This window comes from Pseudophryne corroboree, chromosome 6 (genome assembly GCF_028390025.1).
Source record: "Pseudophryne corroboree isolate aPseCor3 chromosome 6, aPseCor3.hap2, whole genome shotgun sequence".
Classification (NCBI taxonomy): Eukaryota; Metazoa; Chordata; class Amphibia; order Anura; family Myobatrachidae; genus Pseudophryne; species Pseudophryne corroboree.
The window spans coordinates 721,546,594-721,568,806 of NC_086449.1; the positions used below are offsets into that span (position 1 = coordinate 721,546,594).

Here is a 22,213-nt window from a genome sequence, read left to right on the forward strand (position 1 = left end):
GCTATGTTTTTTACCAGGATTGATCAGCAAAGTAGTGTTGTTCTTGGCTGGACTAGCTACTAAAGGGCTAACTTTTTGTTTGTTTTATTGTAATTTTTTAAACCAATTAGTCATTATTTTTTAGTAGGTGTTTGTGATGTGTTTGATGCTGTGATTTTTTTTTTAATACTATTTTTTACATTTACAATTTAACATATGTAGCTTTCATCAAAAAAATAATTTTGTTTATCTTTTTTGTGATAATATTCCTTTTGTTCCTGAATTGAACTCAGAAAAAATGTCTTACGCTCCTGCAGTAAGTTGACACCCCCTTTTTTTTTTTAAATTTTGGTTGTATATTTTTTGGACTTTGTTTTTGTCTTATTCAACCTTTTTTTGTTTTATTTTTTAAAGTGTGTGATGTCAATATTTATTGCTGCCGAAGCCCTACCTCCCCAACCCACGCCAGCACTCCCACCCCAACCGCCAGCCCCACAACCACAACCGGCTCCTCATCAACCAAGGCAACGGAGGCGTGCTAGGCCACCAATTTTCCGACCCCGTGTCCTACTTTTTGGGATGCCAGATGATGTGGTTGTACGTAGATACTGGCTGCCACCAAATCTAATCCTAGACACTCTCTCCATAATAGAGAGTGATCTGGAGTCTGAAATTCGGTATCCTACAGCAATACCACCATTGACACAATTCCTTGCTGTGTTACATTTTTTGGCTACAGGCTCTTATCAGCATGTGGTAGGAGACCTGGTTGGCATGTCGCAGGGCCAGTTCAGTAAGGTCCTGCGGCGTGTCTGCCAGGCTTTCCTAAAGCGTGTGAAGCAATTTATTGCTATGCCTTTGGATGTTGGTGCCCTAGATGTGGTGAAGCGGCAATTTGAGGAAGGTGGTAGTCGCTTCCCACATGTTATTGGGGTTGTGGATGGCACACATGTAGCTATTCAGCCACCAAAACATAATGAAGAAATTTATAGAAACAGGAAACTGTTTCATTCTCTGAATGTAATGGTTGTTTGTGGGCCATCCCTCCAGATCCTTTCCCTGAATGCAAAGTTTACTGGAAGTTCCCATGATGCGTATGTCATTAGACAATCAGGGATATGGCACAGATTAAGATCAAGTCAACGAGCAGACATGTGGTTATTGGGTGAGTTGTTGCACAATTTTGTGTAAAATATTTTAATTTTTAAAAAAATAGACTATTTCTAATTTTGGTTTATCATCAAACAGGAGACCGTGGATATCCTTGCACCCCCTGGCTCATGACTCCTTACCGTAATCCCAGGCCAGGACCACAGACGGCATTTAACTCCGCGCTTACTGCCACTAGGCAGCTGGTGGAGCGCACAATTGGGGTCCTTAAAGGGCGGTTTCGTGTGCTCCACCGCACTGGTGGCGACATCATGTATTCGCCGGAGATGGCAAGTAAACTAGTGGTCCTGTGCGCTATACTACACAACATCGCGGTAAGGAGTAGCGTAGAGCTTCCTCAGACAGAGGAATTGCCTGATGAGGAGCCAGGGGTTGTCCGACACTTCGGTGGGGGGAGTGTTACACGGAGGGGGAGCCAAGTCAGGGCAAGCATTGTTGCGGAATATTTCAGGTATAGTGTTTTAAGTTTTTCTTTTTTAATCAAAATAAAACCACAGTATGCTTTTGTATTTTGATTAATTTTGTCATTTTGTTTGCTATTGTAAGGCCATTGGGTAATTATTTTTTGGCGTTGGAATATGTAATATTTATTTGCCACTAAATCCGTTAACACGTTAAGCTTACAATGTGTTATTTGCAAAAACAATACTGTGATGTTGCTAAATAGTGTCCTTATTTGTTTTCTATCCTAAAATCCTGTTTATTTCAACAAACACACAAACAAATGAAACTTAATGTTGTCCACTTTGTGACTGTCCAGCTGAATGATCACACAAACTGTGGTGAGTACACAGATATGTATCTGAATTTACCCAAAACTGTGTGTGTGTCTGTGTCTGTTTGTTTTGTTTTATGTTTTATTTTTTTTAAAATTCCTTCTGCGAATGCGTATTTCCGCTCGTGCTAATTAACACTCTGCTCTTCCCAGCATTGCAAAGATCAATAAAGTTATTAGAAATTACAGCATAGATTTTGGACCAATCACATGCTAGCAGACACTATAAATATATGCCCAAATAAGGAAAACGCCATTGCCATGATGCGTGCGGCACCTTTCACCAGGCGGGAGCTCCGCGTCCTGGTTGCGGTGATGGACCGCCGCGTAGGCCGCGTTGGGCGCTTCATCCCAAATCGGGTTAATCGCGAGGCCTACGCGGAGGTCCGCCGCCTGCTGCGTTCTCGCGTCCGCAGCAGGCGGACAATAATACAGTTGGAGAGGAGATGGAGTGATCTCCGCAGGAGGACTCCAGAGCTGTTGGCGGAGATCCGGCAGCAAATCCGCGCAATGCATGCACGCAGTAAGTTACATTACATAAGATTAATAGCATAAATTGTGCAAATTTACACTAAGTGGTAGGCTAATTGCAACACTGAGTGAACATTTTTTTACAATAGGACAGTGTGTGTGGTTAGGGCAAACAGTACTGACTGTAGCAAAATGTCACCAAACAAGTGCATGTTTTCCTGAAAAAAAAACCAGGCAGGAAACTGTACCAAAAAACTTGATCAGTGCTGTCTATATAAGAAGGTGGCTTGAATAGTGATCTGGTGATGTTGCCTAGACCAATCAATATGACTCAATGGAATAGATTAAGGAATGAGCGTCCAAATAATTGTTTGGACTCATTTAGTTTGCTGTGGGCAACATGAAGAGGAATTTTTTTTTTTTTTTGTTTAAAAAAAACCACTGTGTCTTTTACATGGAACAGAACAGTGAAATTTACAATTGTTTAGTATGTAATTTAACATGCAAATTAAATTTTAACACAAATATCATTATAGGACGACCACAACGGCAAGCAACACATGAGGCACCATCTCAGCCCCCTTCCCCTTCTCACTCCCCCTCCACTTCCCAGTCCCCCTCCCCTTCTCACTCCCCCTCCCCTTCCCAATCCCCCTCAGCTTCCCAGTCCCCCTCAGCTTCCCAATCCCCCTCTGCTTCCCAGTCCCCCTCAGCTTCCCAGTCTCCCTCAGCTTCCCAGTCCCCCTCAGCTTCCCAATCCCCCTCAGCTTCCCAGTCACCCTCAGCTTCCCAGGCCCACTCCACTTTCCACTCCCCTTCTCACCCCACCTCTCCTTCTCTTTCTGTGACCCCTTCTCCTCCTTCCCATACCCCTTCTCCTTCAACTTCCAAATCACCTTCTCAGCCCCCCTCACCCTCTATTGGCCTAACATTCTCTCCGCCCCCCTCGCCCTCTCAATCAGACCCACCCTCTGAAATCACATCCCCAATCCCTCCTCCTTCCCCCATCCCTCCTCCTTCCCCAATCCCTCCTCCTTCCCCCATCCAGCCGCCTTCCCCCATCCAGCTGGCATCACCACCCAGCGAATGGGCAGAAGAAGCCCCAGATGGGCTAAGTGACAATGTTGTGGAGGAAAGTAAGTGTTTTTACATTTTTACAATAATGATTACCTACTTAGACTTACAATCTCAAAACATGCCCTGTTGTACTGTTGGGAATACGCTACCAAGGAAAAAAAAAAAAGAGTTATTATTCATGGTGTACATGTTGCATTGAATTTTTAAAGAGTGTCATTATATGTAGTGTTATGTGTGCAATGTTTTGTGTGTCCACTCTAGGTCGACACTCATTAGTTCAACAGGGTTGCCAGGACAACATGGTTTATCTGTGCTCAGTTTTGATGGTAACATTTCTACTTAAGTGGAGTTCTCTTTAACATGGGACGTTGCCCATAGCAACCAATAAGATTATAGTTTAAATTTGTAAGTCCACTTTTACAAGATAATATTTTTATTTTTATTGGTTGCTATGGGCAACGTCCCTTCTTAAATAGAACTCCAGTAGTAATAAATGTACCCCATGGTGTGGTCCACTTTCTTGTAATAAACAAAAAAAGATTGCTGAGCAGGCTTGTGTGTTGTTCTGCTACTGATTTATCTTGAAAACAGCCATGATGTCGTCACTTAGGAATTAAAGCAGGCCTCTCCAAACTGCGGACATACAGCTGCTGAGAAACTACACATTCCAGCATGCCCTGACACCGTTTTGCATTCTCTGTCCCCAAAACTGTGTCAAGGCATGCTGGTCTATGTAGTTTCACAACAGCTGGAGGGCATCAGTTTGGCCAGGCCTGCATTAAAGTGTGCTTTGTGCCCTGCTTGTATAATAGGTAATGTGAGTAAGTTATTAATGTTTTCTTTGACTCTTCTTTTCAGATTCTGCAGTTGGAGATCCCAGCACTTTGCCTGAACTTTTAGGGCGGCTGAAAGCCCATTTAAGGGAAGTGTTAGCAGATATCGAGGCAATAGAAAAAAAATCTGTGATATTTTTATTTTAATTTTGTTAAAAGTTTCTTAAAAAAACAAAAAAACAAATAAAAAAAATAAAAAAATTGTTGAAGTTAAGTGGGTGTTGTGCTTATTTATGCTATAAAGGAACAGCACATTGCCTTGCAGAAATTGGTGACCTTAAACAGTTCACACATCTTACTTAAGCTTAAAAATAAAAATATAAAACACAAAATTCTACACACACAAAACTCGTTAGGAGGTTATGGTTTTTAAATACATGAAAAGACATTTATTCACACACTACACATATACACAATACTTCAAACATTTGCATTATAACAATAAAAATTACAATATCTATATTTTACAAATTTAAACAACAATGTTTCTGGCCAATTAGAGCTACAAAGTGTTCTTCTGGTTTACTTTGGAGACTTAATTGGTCAGGACCATTGACATTAATTACACTAATTGGGTTCGTAATTGAGGAGGGCTTGTGGACTTTTAACATAAAGGTGTAATTCCACTGAATAGGGGAAAAAAAAGCATTGTGGTGCGTTTGTCCACAAAAGTGTGCACTTTTAACATGGATGGGTAAATATACTAAAACTTAGTAATTTTACGATGAAGTATGTGTTAATGCGATAGTTTCGCAATGCTGCGATGGTTTCGCATTGCTGCGATGTCATTTGGCGTACGCCCACTTTGTGTAATACTGCGTACGAATGTGCAAAAATACGTTGGGGGCGGATGTTCGCAAATTTACTACACTAACGCAACTTTGCGAATATGTTGTGCGAACGAAAAACTTAGCGACCAACTCGGAATGAGGGCCCCTGTTATTTCAAATTTACCTATAAATTTACCTATATAGCAACAAATGTATCCTATTTCACACAGATCTATAATGACTCTAGCAATAATCAATAATTTAATTGATATGATTCAGATTGGATAGCTATCTTGCAGAACATACACTGATATAAACACACACATAATTATAATAATATTATATATAATATATATTTATATAATATATATCACTTGACTCTCATAGAACCCCCACACAGTACACACCTACTGAATGAATGCATTTCCTTTAAAGTCTGTAATTTGCATATCAACAGAGGTTCATATGCCTGTTCAAGAGGGTAGTGGGACAGGTTAATTAACATTTCAATGGCTATCCTAAACTAGCAAGCAGAGTTAACTGAATCCTAGAGGTAAAAGAAAAAAAAAACCTTTTTTATATGTGTGTGTAATTCTTACACTAAGTATTCATCTATTAACTCTCACTAGGCCCAGCTGAAACTATTTGTAATTGACTATGGCATAGGTTAAATAAATGCATTGGTAACTCATAAATGGTGTTTGATGTGACCAAGGAGAGATGATTATTCTGAGCAGTGAAAATCAGCCATTTAGAAAATGACCTTTCCAAAATGGTCGCTGCTCCTCCCCCTTCCACATCCATGAGGGTTACACAAAATGGTGGACAGGCGATGTGGTTAGTCCAAAATGGAGGACAGACCATGCGGCTTCCTTTGTCACAAAGAAATCACACATCATAAAAGCACCAGAAGTTATTTTAGGCCTGAGTTAAAAATAAAACTATATCAAGGCTATGCAGCAACTTTTAAATATACTTTTAAACCTACTTAAACAGATAAACAATCCAATCTGAATCAAACACAATATGACTTATTTGAACCTTGTTTTGCAACAATAAAAATACATTTTAGCATCTTAAATATTATGAGAAACGCATTGTCCCTTGAATTTCATATCAGCATCTTACTAATAACACGACAATACACACGGATATGATTTTCTCAGCTTTTATGATGCATCCATCACAAGCTGATCGACCACAGCGTCGCGTTTATAATGTACAGTGCATCATTAAGGACATGATATCGCGGACCAGCCTCCATCTAAGAATGCCATATTGATTTCTCACAAATATTTAATATGCCCGCTCTAATATATATTGCAGACGCCAGGCGCATCTTATTACCATATACGATAAAAGTGCGCTGTACATCGCAAAACACTGCATCCCATAAGAGAAAAACAATACACCCACACATTATCTGAGTTCCAAAGCTCATTGATGTATATATTTGTTATTAAAAAGGATATGGATTCAATATGTTACAAAGTACAGTATACCTATTGTTACATGGTTACACTCACACAGTAAGTAGTTAAAACATAGTTACATACAGTTATATATAGTTACAGTTAAATGCCAGCAATACAATACCATATCTTTCTCATATAAGTTTGTCCCTCCATATGACTCTCTCTCTCTGTAGACTTCATCTTCCTCTGAGACCAAACAGGAACTGACTGACTGTGTGGTCAGCAGAGTGTTATCTAGTTTCTGGGGGAGAGGACTCACGATGAGTCACCAGTTCCTTTGTATATGGTAATCAGATTCAGCCTTGAAGACATCCAAAGGGCTGGCATGAGTTTCCTGTTTGGAATATCTATTATTCTAATAAAAGTGATTTTAGCTTTTATACATATAATCATAACTATTTGTTGCAATGTCCTACAACTTAATAACACGTATCAAATTAATCTACACACCAATCTGCTTGCTTCAATACCAAACATGACAGGTGTATCTGGTTTTGTTCAATTAATACACATACATGACACCACTTCATTACATAATTCCAAATGACCATGATGTCCGGCGCTTGATATTATTATAATTATGTACTGTATGAAATAAGTGTCGAATCCATCTCTGTGGCATGTCCGTGTAAATGCGTGTGTTACCATATATTGCTGTGCTCGCTGCGCGTATTTGCAAGTATAGCGACTCATGTGTGTAGTTTGTATGTTCTCTTTATGTAATATTTTTGACTTCGACAACATATACCCCCCCAGTGCCACAAATGACCCCAGTGCCAGATATTCCCCCACAGTGCCAGGTACTCACATGCCCCCAGTGGCAAATATAGCCCCCCCATGTGCCAGGTACACATATACCCCTCCAGTGCCATATATGCCCCCAGCGCCAGTTATTCCCCAACAGTGCCAGGTACTCACGTACCCCCAGTGCCAAATATAGCCCCCCCATGTGCCAGGTACACATACACCCCCCCAGTGCTATATATGCCCCCTCAGTGCCACATATGCTCCCCCAGTGCCCGCCCCCCCGCTCCCCCGCTGTTTTGTCTTGGAGGGACTCGGAGGGCACAGCGCGCGCCTCTCCTGTGTCCCTCCTAGGTCTCCGGCGGGTCTGTTAAAGGAAGTGCCGGTTCGTGAGCTAATCAGAGCTCACGAACGGCACTTCCTTTATTAGACCCGCCGGAGACCCAGGAGGGACACAGGAGAGGCGAGCGCTGTGCCCTCCGCTCCGTGTCCCTCCTTACAGTGGCGGCGGGTTAGTGAGGAGACCGCAGATTGACAGTGGCGGCGCCCCCGCAGCCCCTCGCCCCCAAGCCACTGCGAGGGCTGCAGGGGCAGTAGTTACGCCGCTGTGCACGGCATCTACAGACTTTGTTTCAATACGCTGGCAACATTTGTGGTCTATACTTGATCCGGAGTTTTCTTCTTTATACACAATTACTATTAGACTTTTTGGTCTGGAACATACTGTAGGTTCCCAAAGCAGTCCTCAAGGCACCCTAACAGGCCAGGTTATAAGGATATCCATGAACTGGACCATTAGAGTCCCTTGAGGACTGCGTTTGGGAACCTCTGGTATGGAAATTTATACTAGAATCTTTGAAAGTTCTGATGAGTCTACCCTATTTGCTGCTCTAATGTCTTTATTGTAACCTGAATAATAAATTGTAGAAGCTACAACCAGCAGTGCACTGAAGCCCTTGGCGTGCTTTAACTGTTTAGGGAGCAAATCAGAACCCAAGAACAGAATCACCCCCCTTGTAATTACACTGCAGCTAAGTAGCTGTACTTACAGAGACAGGCCCCTTGTAATTACTAGACTGCAGCTGAGTATCTGCACATAGGAAGGAAGCATCCCGGTTACTTAGTTACAGCCGGAACCAACAGGCATTACAGCCTCAGAGAGTCCTAATTGCCTAGCAAGCGGCTGGACATGTGAGCTGCTGCGGCTGCTTCTAATGGGCCCTACACATCTCGCGATGTGCCGCCGAGGTGCCCGACGGCCGATACGGCAGACGGGTGACCCGGCGGCGGGGGGGCAGTGACGGGGGGAGTGAAGTTTCTTCACTCCCCCCGTCACCTGGCTCCATAGACGTGCAGGCAAATATGGACGATCTCGTCCATATTGGCCTGCATGCACAGCCGACATGTCACCAGCGATGAACGAGCGCGGGGCCGCGCATCGTTCATCGCTGGTGACTCCACACTGCACGATATGAACGTTATCTCGTTCATTAATGAACGAGATCGTTCATATCGTGCAGTGAAGTCGGCCAGTGTGTAGGGCCCATAACACTCTGTTAGTAATCTGTTCCTTAATGACATTCTGCACCTTTCTAAAGCACATATGATCACCAATGTCTGTATCATACTTGCCTACCCTCCCTCATTCTGCAGGAGACTCCCTGAAATAGCAGCAATCTCCCTGACTCCCTGAATAGTCAGCAATCTCCCTGATTGTAAGTTATCCCCATTATGTAGCTGTTACATTATTGGAGAAAAAAATAAATCAGAAATACATACATTCAAATGTGCTCATCAGTGCCATTTCCCGGCATTGGTTATAAGGCACAGTGATACCTGTGGCTACATGTATTTTAAATAAAGTTTCTTGTGGCCACTTACAGTATATGGAACCTCTTGTAAAACACAATACACAAACAAACAAAATATCAGTGTCGTTTCTTCAACAAGTAGATCTTACTAACCCGTGGGGTTCATTTACATTTGGATGTAAGTCATTTTTATGACACGCCTCTCTGATGTAGAAGTACACATCCGCACTTGTAGATGTAAATTTCACAATCTCCCTGAAATGCTTTTTCAAAAGTAGGCAAGTATGGTCTGTATGCATTACTAAGGCAGGGGGATAATAAGCACATTTCAGCATTTAGGAGGACAAGTACTAAGCAGTGATAAAAGTGGAGAAGTGAGCCAGTGGAGACGCTGCCCATGGCAACCAATCAGCTACTCTGTATACTTTTATAGTATGCAAATTATAAATGTTACATCATTGCTGATTGGTTCCCATTTACAACTTCTCCACTGGCTCACTTCTCCACTTTTATCACTGCTTAGTACATCCCCCCTTACGGTAGCTCCTTAAGGTTGTGTATAGCCTCACAAAGAATGTTGTGACAATATACTGTAGTTTCTTTTGTAGGACTCTGGGACATCAACCTACAGTAACAACATAAAGGGCGATGTATCAAGCCTTGAAAAGAGAGATAGAGTGGAGTAGTTGTCTAAAGCAACCAATCAGCTTGCCATTTCAAAGACTGTGCTAGATAAATGACAGAAGCTGATTATTTGCTTTGGGCAACGTCTACACTCCCCCAAAGTGAAATATCTGCTGTTGAACACCACCGAAAATAGAGGAAGCAATCTGCACAGCGGGTATTTGGCAGAAATAATCTGGGCAAAAGGTTAATTTTCATGCTCCCAAGCCAGGATATATAGTACAATATGCAGAAGTGCTTTAAGAGAGGTGTGGGCCCGTGTGCAAGCTCTGTTTGGGACTCCTTCTCTCCGGAGGTACATTACACTCTGGCATTGTGCCAGAGTCTACTGCGCACGCACAGGTCTACGTGGAACATGGTGCCCTCACCACGTTTTCAGGGATATCTCTATTGCGCATGTGGCGGCCATTTTCCGAGTGAATTTAGCAGCTCTACAGCCAGCACCAGGCCAATAATGCGGTAAGTATAATTAAATGGGTGCAGGATGTGCGAGATCCTCTGGACCGCACACCTTGCACCCATTATACTGTAGATACACCAGTAATAATATGATTCCTAGGAGGTTCTTGATTAATGAGTCTATCAAGGGGTGAAATTGGCGACAAAGGTTTGTCATAACGCTTGGTAAGGAAGATTCACAAGCATTTACTTTATATCATTTTCTGGGGCTGACAGTTGAACAGTGGGCATATAGGAGGGGAGCCTCCTATACACACTACGCCAGGTAGAGCACGTTATACATATTGCACCAGATAGAGCACGTTCTACACTTTGCGCCAGGTAGAGCACGTTATACACATTGCACCAGGCAGAGCACGTTATACACAATGCACCAGGCAGAGCACGTTATACACAATGCACCAGACAGAGCACATTATACACATTGCACCAGGCAGAGTACGTTATACACACTACGCCAGGTAGAGCACGTTATACACATTGCGCCAGGTAGAGCACGTTATACATATTGCACCAGGTAGAGCACGTTATACACATTGCACCAGGTAGAGCACGTTATACACATTGCACCAGGCAGAGCACGTTATACACAATGCACCAGGCAGAGCACGTTATACACAATGCACCAGACAGAGCACATTATACACATTGCACCAGGCAGAGCACATTATACACACTACACCAGGTAGAGCACGTTATACATATTGCACCAGGTAGAGCACGTTATACACATTGCACCAGGCAGAGCACGTTATACACAATGCACCAGGCAGAGCACGTTATACACAATGCACCAGACAGAGCACATTATACACATTGCACCAGGCAGAGTACGTTATACACACTACGCCAGGTAGAGCACGTTATACATATTGCACCAGGTAGAGCACGTTATACACATTGCACCAGGTAGAGCACGTTATACACATTGCACCAGGCAGAGCACGTTATACACAATGCACCAGGCAGAGCACGTTATACACAATGCACCAGACAGAGCACATTATACACATTGCACCAGGCAGAGCACATTATACACACTACGCCAGGTAGAGCACGTTATACATATTGCACCAGGTAGAGCACGTTATACACATTGCACCAGGCAGAGCACGTTATACACAATGCACCAGGCAGAGCACGTTATACACAATGCACCAGACAGAGCACATTATACACATTGCACCAGGCAGAGTACGTTATACACACTACGCCAGGTAGAGCACGTTATACATATTGCACCAGGTAGAGCACGTTATACACATTGCACCAGGTAGAGCACGTTATACACATTGCACCAGGCAGAGCACGTTATACACAATGCACCAGGCAGAGCACGTTATACACAATGCACCAGACAGAGCACATTATACACATTGCACCAGGCAGAGCACATTATACACACTACACCAGGTAGAGCACGTTATACATATTGCACCAGGTAGAGCACGTTATACACATTGCACCAGGCAGAGCACGTTATACACAATGCACCAGGCAGAGCACGTTATACACAATGCACCAGACAGAGCACATTATACACATTGCACCAGGCAGAGTACGTTATACACACTACGCCAGGTAGAGCACGTTATACATATTGCACCAGGTAGAGCACGTTATACACATTGCACCAGGTAGAGCACGTTATACACATTGCACCAGGCAGAGCACGTTATACACAATGCACCAGGCAGAGCACGTTATACACAATGCACCAGACAGAGCACATTATACACATTGCACCAGGCAGAGCACATTATACACACTACGCCAGGTAGAGCACGTTATACATATTGCACCAGGTAGAGCACGTTATACACATTGCACCAGGCAGAGCACGTTATACACAATGCACCAGGCAGAGCACGTTATACACAATGCACCAGACAGAGCACATTATACACATTGCACCAGGCAGAGTACGTTATACACACTACGCCAGGTAGAGCACGTTATACATATTGCACCAGGTAGAGCACGTTATACACATTGCACCAGGTAGAGCACGTTATACACATTGCACCAGGCAGAGCACGTTATACACAATGCACCAGGCAGAGCACGTTATACACAATGCACCAGACAGAGCACATTATACACATTGCACCAGGCAGAGTACGTTATACACACTACGCCAGGTAGAGCACGTTATACATATTGCACCAGGTAGAGCACGTTATACACATTGCACCAGGTAGAGCACGTTATACACATTGCACCAGGCAGAGCACGTTATACACAATGCACCAGGCAGAGCACGTTATACACATTGCACCAGGCAGAGCACGTTATACACATTGCACCAGGTAGAGCACGTTATACACATTGCACCAGGTAGCGCACGTTATACACATTGCACCAGGTAGAGCACGTTATACACATTGCGCCACGTAGAGCACGTTATACACATTGCACCAGGTAAAGCACGTTATACGCATTGCACCAGGTAGAGCACGTTATACGCATTGCACCAGGTAGCGCACGTTATACGCTTTGCGTCAGGCAAAGCACATTATACACATTGCACCAGGACAAGAATGGAGAATGTGCGGTGGAAAACATCACAATTAACATTTAATGATGTGAACGTAAATCCAAGGCTGTCAGCAGATGGTGACCTCAGTAGTATTTTACGCATAAAATTAAAACTTTTCCTTAGCATATAAAAAAAGAGGACATGATTGTTATTTTGAAACAAAAATAATCCTACTACAAGCCTGGCAGCATAAACTGTTCAATGAGACATATACATACAGATACATGTAAATATGCATACAGACACATACTTATATGTACTCAAATATAGACACACATACTGTATTTATAGCCATGCATACACACACACACACACACACACACACACACACACACACACACACACACACACACACACACACACACACACACACACACATGCTACCCATCCCTGGGAGGTCTCTCTCCAATGTTACCTGGCTTGAGGGTGCTGGGAATGGCAGGGGACCCATGCCCAAATGGGAGTTCTTCGTGTTCAGACTTTTTAGAACCTCTGGAATAGCAGCGGGTTAAAGCAATAGCCGGCACAGAGCTCTCTTATTACAGGTACCCCAATGGAGTCTACTAGACAAGGGGACCGATGGGCTCCGTTGGACACTAGGTAAGTATGTGTGAGTGTGTAAGTGTGCATGTATGTGTAAATAAACTTGTACTTTCACTGTGTGTGTGTGTGTGTGTTTGTGTGTAGTGTTTTTTTTGGGTATTTCTTTTGTTGTGGAACTACAGGTACCAGTGGGCCCGTTAATTTCCTGCAGCAAAAAGACAATATTCTACTTTTTACATCTTTAAAGGCTATCAGCCCTCCATCCACCGCCCAGGGATGGGGGGGACAGCCTAGGGCTTCACCCCTGGCCCTTGGGTGCCTGGAGGGGGGACCCCTTGATTTAAGGGGACCCCACTCCCCCAGGGAACCCCAGCCAGGGGTAAGTAGTTAGGGGATAATGCCACGGACGCAGAGACCAATATAAAAGTGTTCCCCGGCTGTGGCATTATCTCCCTGGCTAGTGTAGCCCAGTGCTGGTTTCAAAAATACGAGGGACCGCTACGTCTTTTGTCCCCCGTATTTTTGGAAACAGGACCATGCCAAGAGCCTGGTGTTGGTTGTATAAATACTGGGGAACCCCTGTGCAATTTCCCACTGGTATTTTAACAACCAGGACCAGCTCAAAGAGCCTGAGGCTAGTTATGCTTAGGAGGGGGGACCCCATGCAAAAATTTTTTTTTACATTTTTAACTCTTTCACATACTTTTACACAATGAAGCCATGCACGGATCTCACTGATCCGTCCGGACTTCATTGTGTTAAGTCCGGCGGTGTTTTACTATTCTCTCCTGTTAAACACTGCCGGCAATAGTTCAACGACATCGGTGAACTCGAACTGAAAAAACACAGTAGTTTAGTAAATTACCGTGTTTTTTCTCAAAAAGTTGCTCGCTAAAATCAGCAGAAATACGAATAATAGTAAATATACTGTACCCCTACGTGTTCTTCTTGTATATGTGCTCAGCTTTGAAGGACATCTCTTTCCAGACATATTCACAGTTATGCCATGTTCTTTCCTTTTCTTTTTATGAACTTGTCAGTGATCTGGGAAATATAAAAAAAATATTGGAAATTTGATGGTCATTCTTTTTATTAGACTCTTTTGGAGATATGGTTTGAATGTTCTTTGACATTTGTGATGACGTTCTTGTGTGGCAATGTCTACTGTAGGATGTTTGCCAGACAGATTTATTTTTAAATACACTGAAACACTTTAGATGTACATAGGTGGTCTCCAATCCATTCATTATGCGACCTGTGAATGCAGCGAATTGCTCTAGGGGTTATTTAGGTGTATCTTAATAAAGGGCATGAATACTTATGTTATTAATCAAATGTCTGATTTTTACCTGTTATGGCTCTAGAGCTGCTTTTCTTTTAATAACATTATAGAGTGTTTCGTGTTAAGAAGTGGTAAGAATTCCCAAATAAATACATTACAATTCCATGATGTAGGAAGATAGGGTGAATACATATTTATATTATTTTATATATGTGTGTGTGTGTGTGTGTGTGTGTGTGTGTGTGTGTACATATATATATCTCAATTGGTGAATATTATACTAATGATGTATCTCTTTTTAGGCGCCTGTGATGTCATTACAGGAAGACAATTAATCACCGCTGCTCGTTACTGCTTGATTAATCCTGTATCTGTCCCTTTACAGAGTGTATCACTGATTTAGTGACTTTATCCATTTGATTTATGTCTCTCTGGCTCCTAATCAATATTTATGATGAATGGCTGATTTTCCCTTATCTCTTGTTTTGTGGCTATATTTTACATATAAAACCCCTTAATTAACTAATGAGAGAAAATTATTTTTTTCCTGGGCAAACAGAAGCCAAGAGGAGTCATGAGAGGCTTATTGGGTAAAGAACAGGCAACGAATCTATAGGAACCATTTATCAAAGTCTCTATTCTGCAAAACTCGGGCAAAAAGTCATCAAGAAAACACATTCCTAATTAAGCTAACGAGATTTTTTCTTCTTTGATAAATCTAGGGCAATATATATTTGCACTAGTTTTGCCCCAGATTTATATCTTGCTGCTGTTCATAAATAACACACATTCCTCTATCTGTTCTACAATGTTTGGCTCATTAAACAAGTAAACTCCTGAATAGAGACTAGCGGATCTCAGCACCTGTTCCTGTAACCTGCTACCTCTCCGTTATCCCGTATTGCAGAGAAAATGTGTGGGGTAGGAGGAGGAGATACAGATTGGACCTGTTGTGAACAGGGAGTAATAAAAATATTAACAATAAGAGTAAATCCCACCTCAAAGCAAAAAAATATATATATAATAAAGTCAAACCCCTATTAATGCATAAACATAAAAAAATCATAAATATCTAGTTTAGTTTAAATTGATCTAGCTAAACTTTTTACACCTTTAAGGACCAATAAACTGCAAGACTGACTTTTTCAGATATATACTGTAATATTAAGGTAAAAAAAATAAAAATAAAAATCTTTGTTAACCTGACATTCCCCACAGATCTGTTTAAATGTTAAGGGCTATAGGGCAAATGTATCAAGTGGTGATAAGTTTAACACCTTTTTTTTGGAATTAGCACTACTTTATTAAAAGGCATCAACTTCTCCTCATAACACCGTCGCCATAGCCAGTTATGGCCATAAAGCATGATGGGAACTTACTATGTGAGAAAACGTTGAGTTTTTCAATGCTTGTCTAGTTACACAAAACGCCATGTGAGGATGGCACTCTGGTTACTTACAGATCTTTCCACCGTATCCAACATTGAGATTTCAAGCATGCGCAGCGTGGGTGTCAAATAGCCATTATGTCAAAAGTAGGCTGGACAGAGACTGCCAGAGGGATGAGTAACAGTAACACCTCTTCAGTGACTTTCTTTACAATACATTGCTGCACTAAGAAATCCTGCAACTAGGATGTCTCTTAGCGCAGAGATAAGTGACATCATACATTTATCTCTGTATTACAGACACCTGAAAGTCCTCCCACATGTTTAGGACAGTGTCACGATGGACTCTTATATAGGGTAAAAAGCTGATGCTAGTAATTTGACCTGTTGACATATCAGGTATGGGTCGCTGGGTAGACTCAACTTAGGTCGACAGTCATTAGGTCGACCACTGATGGTCAACATGGGCATTAGGTCGGCATGCACTAGGTCGACATGGGAATTAAGTCGACATTTACTATGTCAACAGGTGAAAAGGTCAACATGAGTTTTGGACAGTTTTTGGTGTCGTTTTCTTCGTAAAGTGACGGGGAACCCCAATTAGTGCACCGTGTCCTCTCGCATGGCTCGTTTCGCTCGCCATGCTTCGCTCTGCACAGGTTACCGTTCCAATCGTAGTCCACGTGGATCGTCAAGTATGGAATAATCAAAAAAATTTAAATAAAGGTGAAAAACTCATGTCGACCTTTTGACCTCGTACACGTCGACCTATTGACCATGTCGACAATGCATGTTGACCTTCAGTGGTCGACCTAATGACTGTCGACCTAAGATGTGTCGACCTAACGACCGTATCCCGTCATATCACAGGCCAGGGTCTACCCACTGTCCCTATGTTGGTGGGACAGTCTCACTTCTCGGGCACCGCCCTGCTGTCCCACCCATGGGTGGCAGAGTTCCATGTGTGGAGGTTGGAATGTGTCTCACGGTCACCTGCTGCTCTGTATAACATGTCTAGAAGTCCAGAGACAGTGTGTGCTTCCACTACAAATCTTCTTTATATATGTAAATAATGCGCATTATGCCCGACACAGTAATGCCCATTGTGCCACATTACAACCCACACAGTAATGCCCACTGCAAATTATGCCCTACACAGTAATGCCCATACAACACTAAACTGTCCATGTCCAGGGTGTCTGAAGTTGCCATCCATCCAGGGATTCCACGCTGGCACTGCAGCTGGCATCCATCCAGGGTTCCGACTCCTCATCAGCAGCCACTTCAGTGTCTCCCTGCGTGGTCACATTTCATAGAATATGCAGCTGCGTCATGACATCACGGTACAGATTTCTGAAACTCTCCCCACTGAGCACAGTAGTGCTGCTCGGGGGAGGGGGTGCCTTGCGAATGGTCAGACTGACCCTGATTGTGTGGGAGTGCAGCAGGGCTGCCTGTAATGTCCACCCAGCAGACAATCAGATTCCGCTTTGATGGCGGGGAAGCCTGTGTGCTACAGCGTGACTGGGAGCAGGGCAGCAGCAGGCCCTGTAGCAGCCGCATCCTCTGCACCTATGGTTATTATGCCACTGGTTGTGAGGCAAGGGAGGGGAGCCTGTGACGGTAAGCGGGGAATGGGGTACTGCAGATAGGGAGGGATTAGAGCAGTGAGGGAACAGAAAGGAGTGGGGAGCCAGTGTGAGAGATGATGGGGGTTGAGGGTAGTGAAATGGGGGGCAGAGCTTGGAGCAGTGAGATAAGAGAGAGGAGAGGGAAGCCTGTGCAGGGGTGGGGTTCGACGGTGCTGTGAATGGGGTGGTGGGGGGGCGGAGCTTAGAGGAATCAGAGAACAGAGGGGAGCCTGTGCAGGTGATGACGGGGAGGGGGTCAGTGGTGCTGCGAACGGAGGGTGGAGTTTGGAGGAGTGAGGGAAGAGATAGGAGAGTGGACCCTGTGCGGGAGACGGAGCTTCATCAAGCTTTACCGTCCAGGTCCTGCAGCTGCCTGCTGTCAATCTGAGCCTGGCCATAGGCATGGAGTGCATGCCCCTAGGCATACCAAATGCCCTGGGCATTTGACTAGGTTGCCTATGCCTAGGGCCAGCTCTGCATCGAAACATTGTGTGGAAGCACTGGATATGCCCCCAGCAGTGCACTCAGGGCCAGATAAACAATGGAGCAAATGGAGCAGCAGCTCCATGCCCCCATTGAAAGTAAGCCCTCACTATCCAGTGTCGGCTGGCCTGGGGATGAAGGATTACTGTTCCCCAGACCACAGGCATTAAAAGCTTTTTGGGCAACTAATGGAGTAGGAGATGACTCTGGAAAACTTTCTGCTGTTTCTCTGGAAAGGAGGATGAAGTCTGAGCAGGGGGCTGGGACTAATCATGACTAGGCGGTGCAAGTGCCGCTGTCATCAGGAGAGGTGTGTGTGTGTGCCTGTGTCTGTCAGCAAGTGGCACTGTTATGAAGTGTTGGTGTGTTGGCACACCAACAGAAGATGCAGATGTAGTAAAGTAGTTGTTTATGTAAACCTGTCATGTTTGTATGTTTATTTATATGCTAAGAACACCTCAGCTCAGTTAGATACATGAGGGAAGCAGTGTGAGGGCATGAGAAGAGCACTGTGAGTAATAAAGGGAGCAGTGTGAAATGAGCACTGTGAGGCACGAAGGGAGCAGTGTTAGTTTAGCAATGTGAGGCATGAGGGGAGCTTGTGGACTGTTGCTTTGGAGTGGCCACACAAAGTCCCCATCCCATAAGGGGTGTAGTGCGGCCAGAGCTGTCTTAACAGCAGTGTAGGCCCCTGGGCACAGCAATGCACTGGGGCCCCTACCCACCCATCATTGGTAGGGGTGGGGGTGCTATCAGCGGCAGCTTTTATGTCCCGTGGGGGGTAGGGAATGTTCTATCTTTTGCTCAGCATTTAGGACATGGAGAAATCATTTCTGCTAATTACACCTTTACTGCACAGATGGGGCGGGAAGGAGAACACTAACCTGTAGAAGGGGACATTGTGCGGAATGGAGGGGCCCCGGTACATGACTTCCAGGGTGGTAGGGGGTGTTTAATACACAGGGGAGGGGTGGATAGTGGAGTGGGCTTAATATTCATCATTTTCCGGGGGTCAGGACAGCTTGCTTTACTGCAGATATCTCCAGTTCCTGGAAATAGATTTCTTAGCTTTAATGGGATAAAAAAAACCTAGGGAGTCCCACCTTTCACGAGGTACTGGGGACTTGGGGATCAGAGTTCAGGAACCAGAGCAATCCACCAACAAAAATATAAAACTGCATATTAGGTGTGTGGAGCTGGAGCAGGGACCAGCTGCTTGAAGGCTGATATCTCTGGTTATGGGCTTAGTAGAGACAAGCTGCCAGTGTCCACTGAAAGAGGAGAGTCCCAGCTTTTGGAGTATACCCTCAGAAAAACGCTAAGTCAGACAGAACTTGATATATCTGGCTGGGAAGAACAATTAACAGGCTTGGATGGGGACCACTGCTTTGAAGTCGGATATCTCCAGTTCCCCTGGGCCGATTTTCAAAAATCTGGTGCCCCTGGAAAGAGGGGACCCTCAGCTATCAGCCTAGGGCCCTTTTTCTCCTGGGGCCCTTGGGCAAGAGCCCATTGAGCCCATATGAAAAGACGGCCCTGAGTGCGGCCACTGACAGGACTCTGGACTGATCAAGACTGGTGGCAAGCACAGCACCAGAACCACCACCAGTTCGCTGGAGCCTACTCTGAAGCTGCAGCAACTGCTGGACTGCTGGTGCCATCTGTAGCTGAGGGCATTGAGATCCTCTATCTAATCTTTTTCTTCATATCAACAGGTCAGGTCAGTTTTCTGTGGGGGACTGGGGCAACTAATGTATTCAATTATTTTGCACTGCTGCCTGTATAAAGTGACAGAAAGCTATTAAATTATTTCTGCTGAAGGGCGCAAGTGCCACAAGCGCCCAATACTTTTGCTCGTACCCTCCTAAGGTGGTGAGCAGAAATCTGTCCAAAGTTGGGCTTTTGTGCTGCAGAGTAAAAAAAAAAAAGTGTCTTACACATTTGTTGATTTCGGTGTATTTCTTCCTGCACCCTAGCACAGCTGAAGGCATGTGACTGATCAAAACAGAGCAGCTGTGAATAGTTCCCTGAGAGTCTGGGAGGGGGAGGAGGAGTCTAGGGTATATAAGGTCTGTCTGGGCCAGTTGTCTGTATTACTGACGCTGGAAAAGCTGCCTGTTAGTATTTGACACGACTGTGAACAATCACTCTGCAATGGTTACTGGTTTGCGGTCATCCTCATGAAATAAAACTGTGGTGAAGAAGTCCAGAGTCAGTGTGTGCTTCCACTACACAACTTCTTTATCACTATATATATATACTGCTCAAAAAAAAGGGAACACTTAAACAACACAATGTAACTCCAAGTCAATCACACTTCTGTGAAATCAAACTGTCCACTTAGGAAGCAACACTGATTGACAATCAATTTCACATGCTGTTGTGCAAATGGAATAGACAACAGGTGGAAATTATAGGCAATTAGCAAGACACCCCCAATAAAGGAGTTGTTCTGCAGGTGGAGACCACAGACCACTTCTCAGCTCATATGCTTTCTGGCTGATGCTTTGGTCACTTTTGAAAGATGGCGGTGCTTTCACTCTAGTGGTAGCATAAGACGGAGTCTACAACCCACACAAGTGGCTCAGGTAGTGCAGCTCATCCAGGATGGCACATCAATGCGAGCTGTGGCAAGAAGGTTTGCTGTGTCTGTTAGCGTAGTGTCCAGAGCATGGAGGCGCTACCAGGAGACAGGCCAGTACATCAGGAGACGTGGAGGTGGCCGTAGGAGGGCAACAACCTAGCAGCAGGACCGCTACCTCCGCCTTTGTGCAAGGAGGAACAGGAGGAGCACTGCCAGAGCCCTGCAAAATGACCTCCAGCAAGCCACAAATGTGCATGTGTCTACTCAAACGATCAGAAACAGACTCCATGAGGGTGGTATGAGGGCCCGACGTCCACAGGTGGGGGTTGTGCTTACAGCCCAACACCGTGCAGGACGTTTGGCATTTGCCAGAGAACACCAAGATTGGCAAATTCGCCACTGGCGCCCTGTGCTCTTCACAGATGAAAGCAGGTTCTCACTGAGCACATGTGACAGACGTGACAGAGTCTGGAGATGCCAAGGAGAACTTTCTGCTGCCTGCAACATCATCCAGCATGACCGGTTTGGTAGTGGGTCAGTAATGGTGTGGGGTGGCATTTCTTTGGGGGGCCACACAGCCCTCCATGTGCTCGCCAGAGGTAGCCTGACTGCCAATAGGTACCGAGATGAGATCCTCAGACCCCTTGTGAGACCATATGCTGGTGCGGTTGGCCCTGGGTTCCTCCTAATGCAAGACAATGCTAGACCTCATGTGGCTGGAGTGTGTCAGCAGTTCCTGCAAGACGAAGGCATTGATGCTATGGCCTGGCCCACCCGTTCCCCAGACCTGAATCCAATTGAGCACATCTGGGACATCATGTCTCGCTCCATCCACCAATGCCACGTTGCACCACAGACTGTACAAGAGCATGCCCAGGCGTTGTAGGGAGGTCATACAGGCACGTGGAGGCCACACACACTACTGAGCCTCATTTTGACTTGTTTTAAGGACATTATATCAAAGTTGGATCAGCCTGTAGTGTGTTTTTCCACTTTAATTTTGAGTGTGACTCCAAAACCAGACCTCCATAAATTTGATTTACATTGATAATTTCTTTTTCATCCACTAGGGGTCACTGGAGTACTCTTGGGATATGGACGGCTTCCACCGGAAGAAGGCACTGAATAAATTAATTTTTGAGACTACTCCTCCCCTCCATATCCTCGAGCACTTCAGTGTTTTTTCTGTGCTCGACACAGTTAGAAGGCATAGTGGAGCTCGTCCACAAAGTATTGGAATTTTTTCTAAGTTTTTTTTTTTTCCTTTCAAGGATTTCCACGTCCTTTCCCCCCTTCTAACAGGCGTGGGTCAGGGACAGTGGAAGCGGCTGAGAACAGCCGTGAGTGTTGGACCTCTCTGTAAAGAGCTCCCTCACTCCACCTGCAGGCTGCCTGCAAAAAGCTGGACGGAGCTTGGATGAGAAGCCCCGTCATAGACTTTTGTTATGGTCCAGGTATGTTGGGTAGGGGCGGTCAGCTTATGCTGCCGCCCCACTATTGGGGATTGTATTGGGCA

At 44.4% G+C, this 22,213-nt stretch overlaps 1 protein-coding gene across 1 annotated transcript; it reads left to right on the top strand.

Moving 5' to 3' along the window:
• Positions 1-211: 211 nt before the first annotated feature.
• On the top strand, positions 212-4,417 carry LOC134935610 (putative nuclease HARBI1). Its single transcript, XM_063930551.1, has 5 exons — positions 212-1,144; positions 1,228-1,600; positions 1,910-1,931; positions 2,932-3,531; positions 4,331-4,417. The coding sequence occupies exons 1-3, from the start codon at positions 400-402 to the stop codon at positions 1,911-1,913; spliced, it is 1,122 nt and encodes a 373-aa protein (XP_063786621.1). The 5' UTR covers positions 212-399; the 3' UTR covers positions 1,914-1,931; positions 2,932-3,531; positions 4,331-4,417.
• The last annotated feature ends 17,796 nt before the right edge of the window (positions 4,418-22,213 follow it).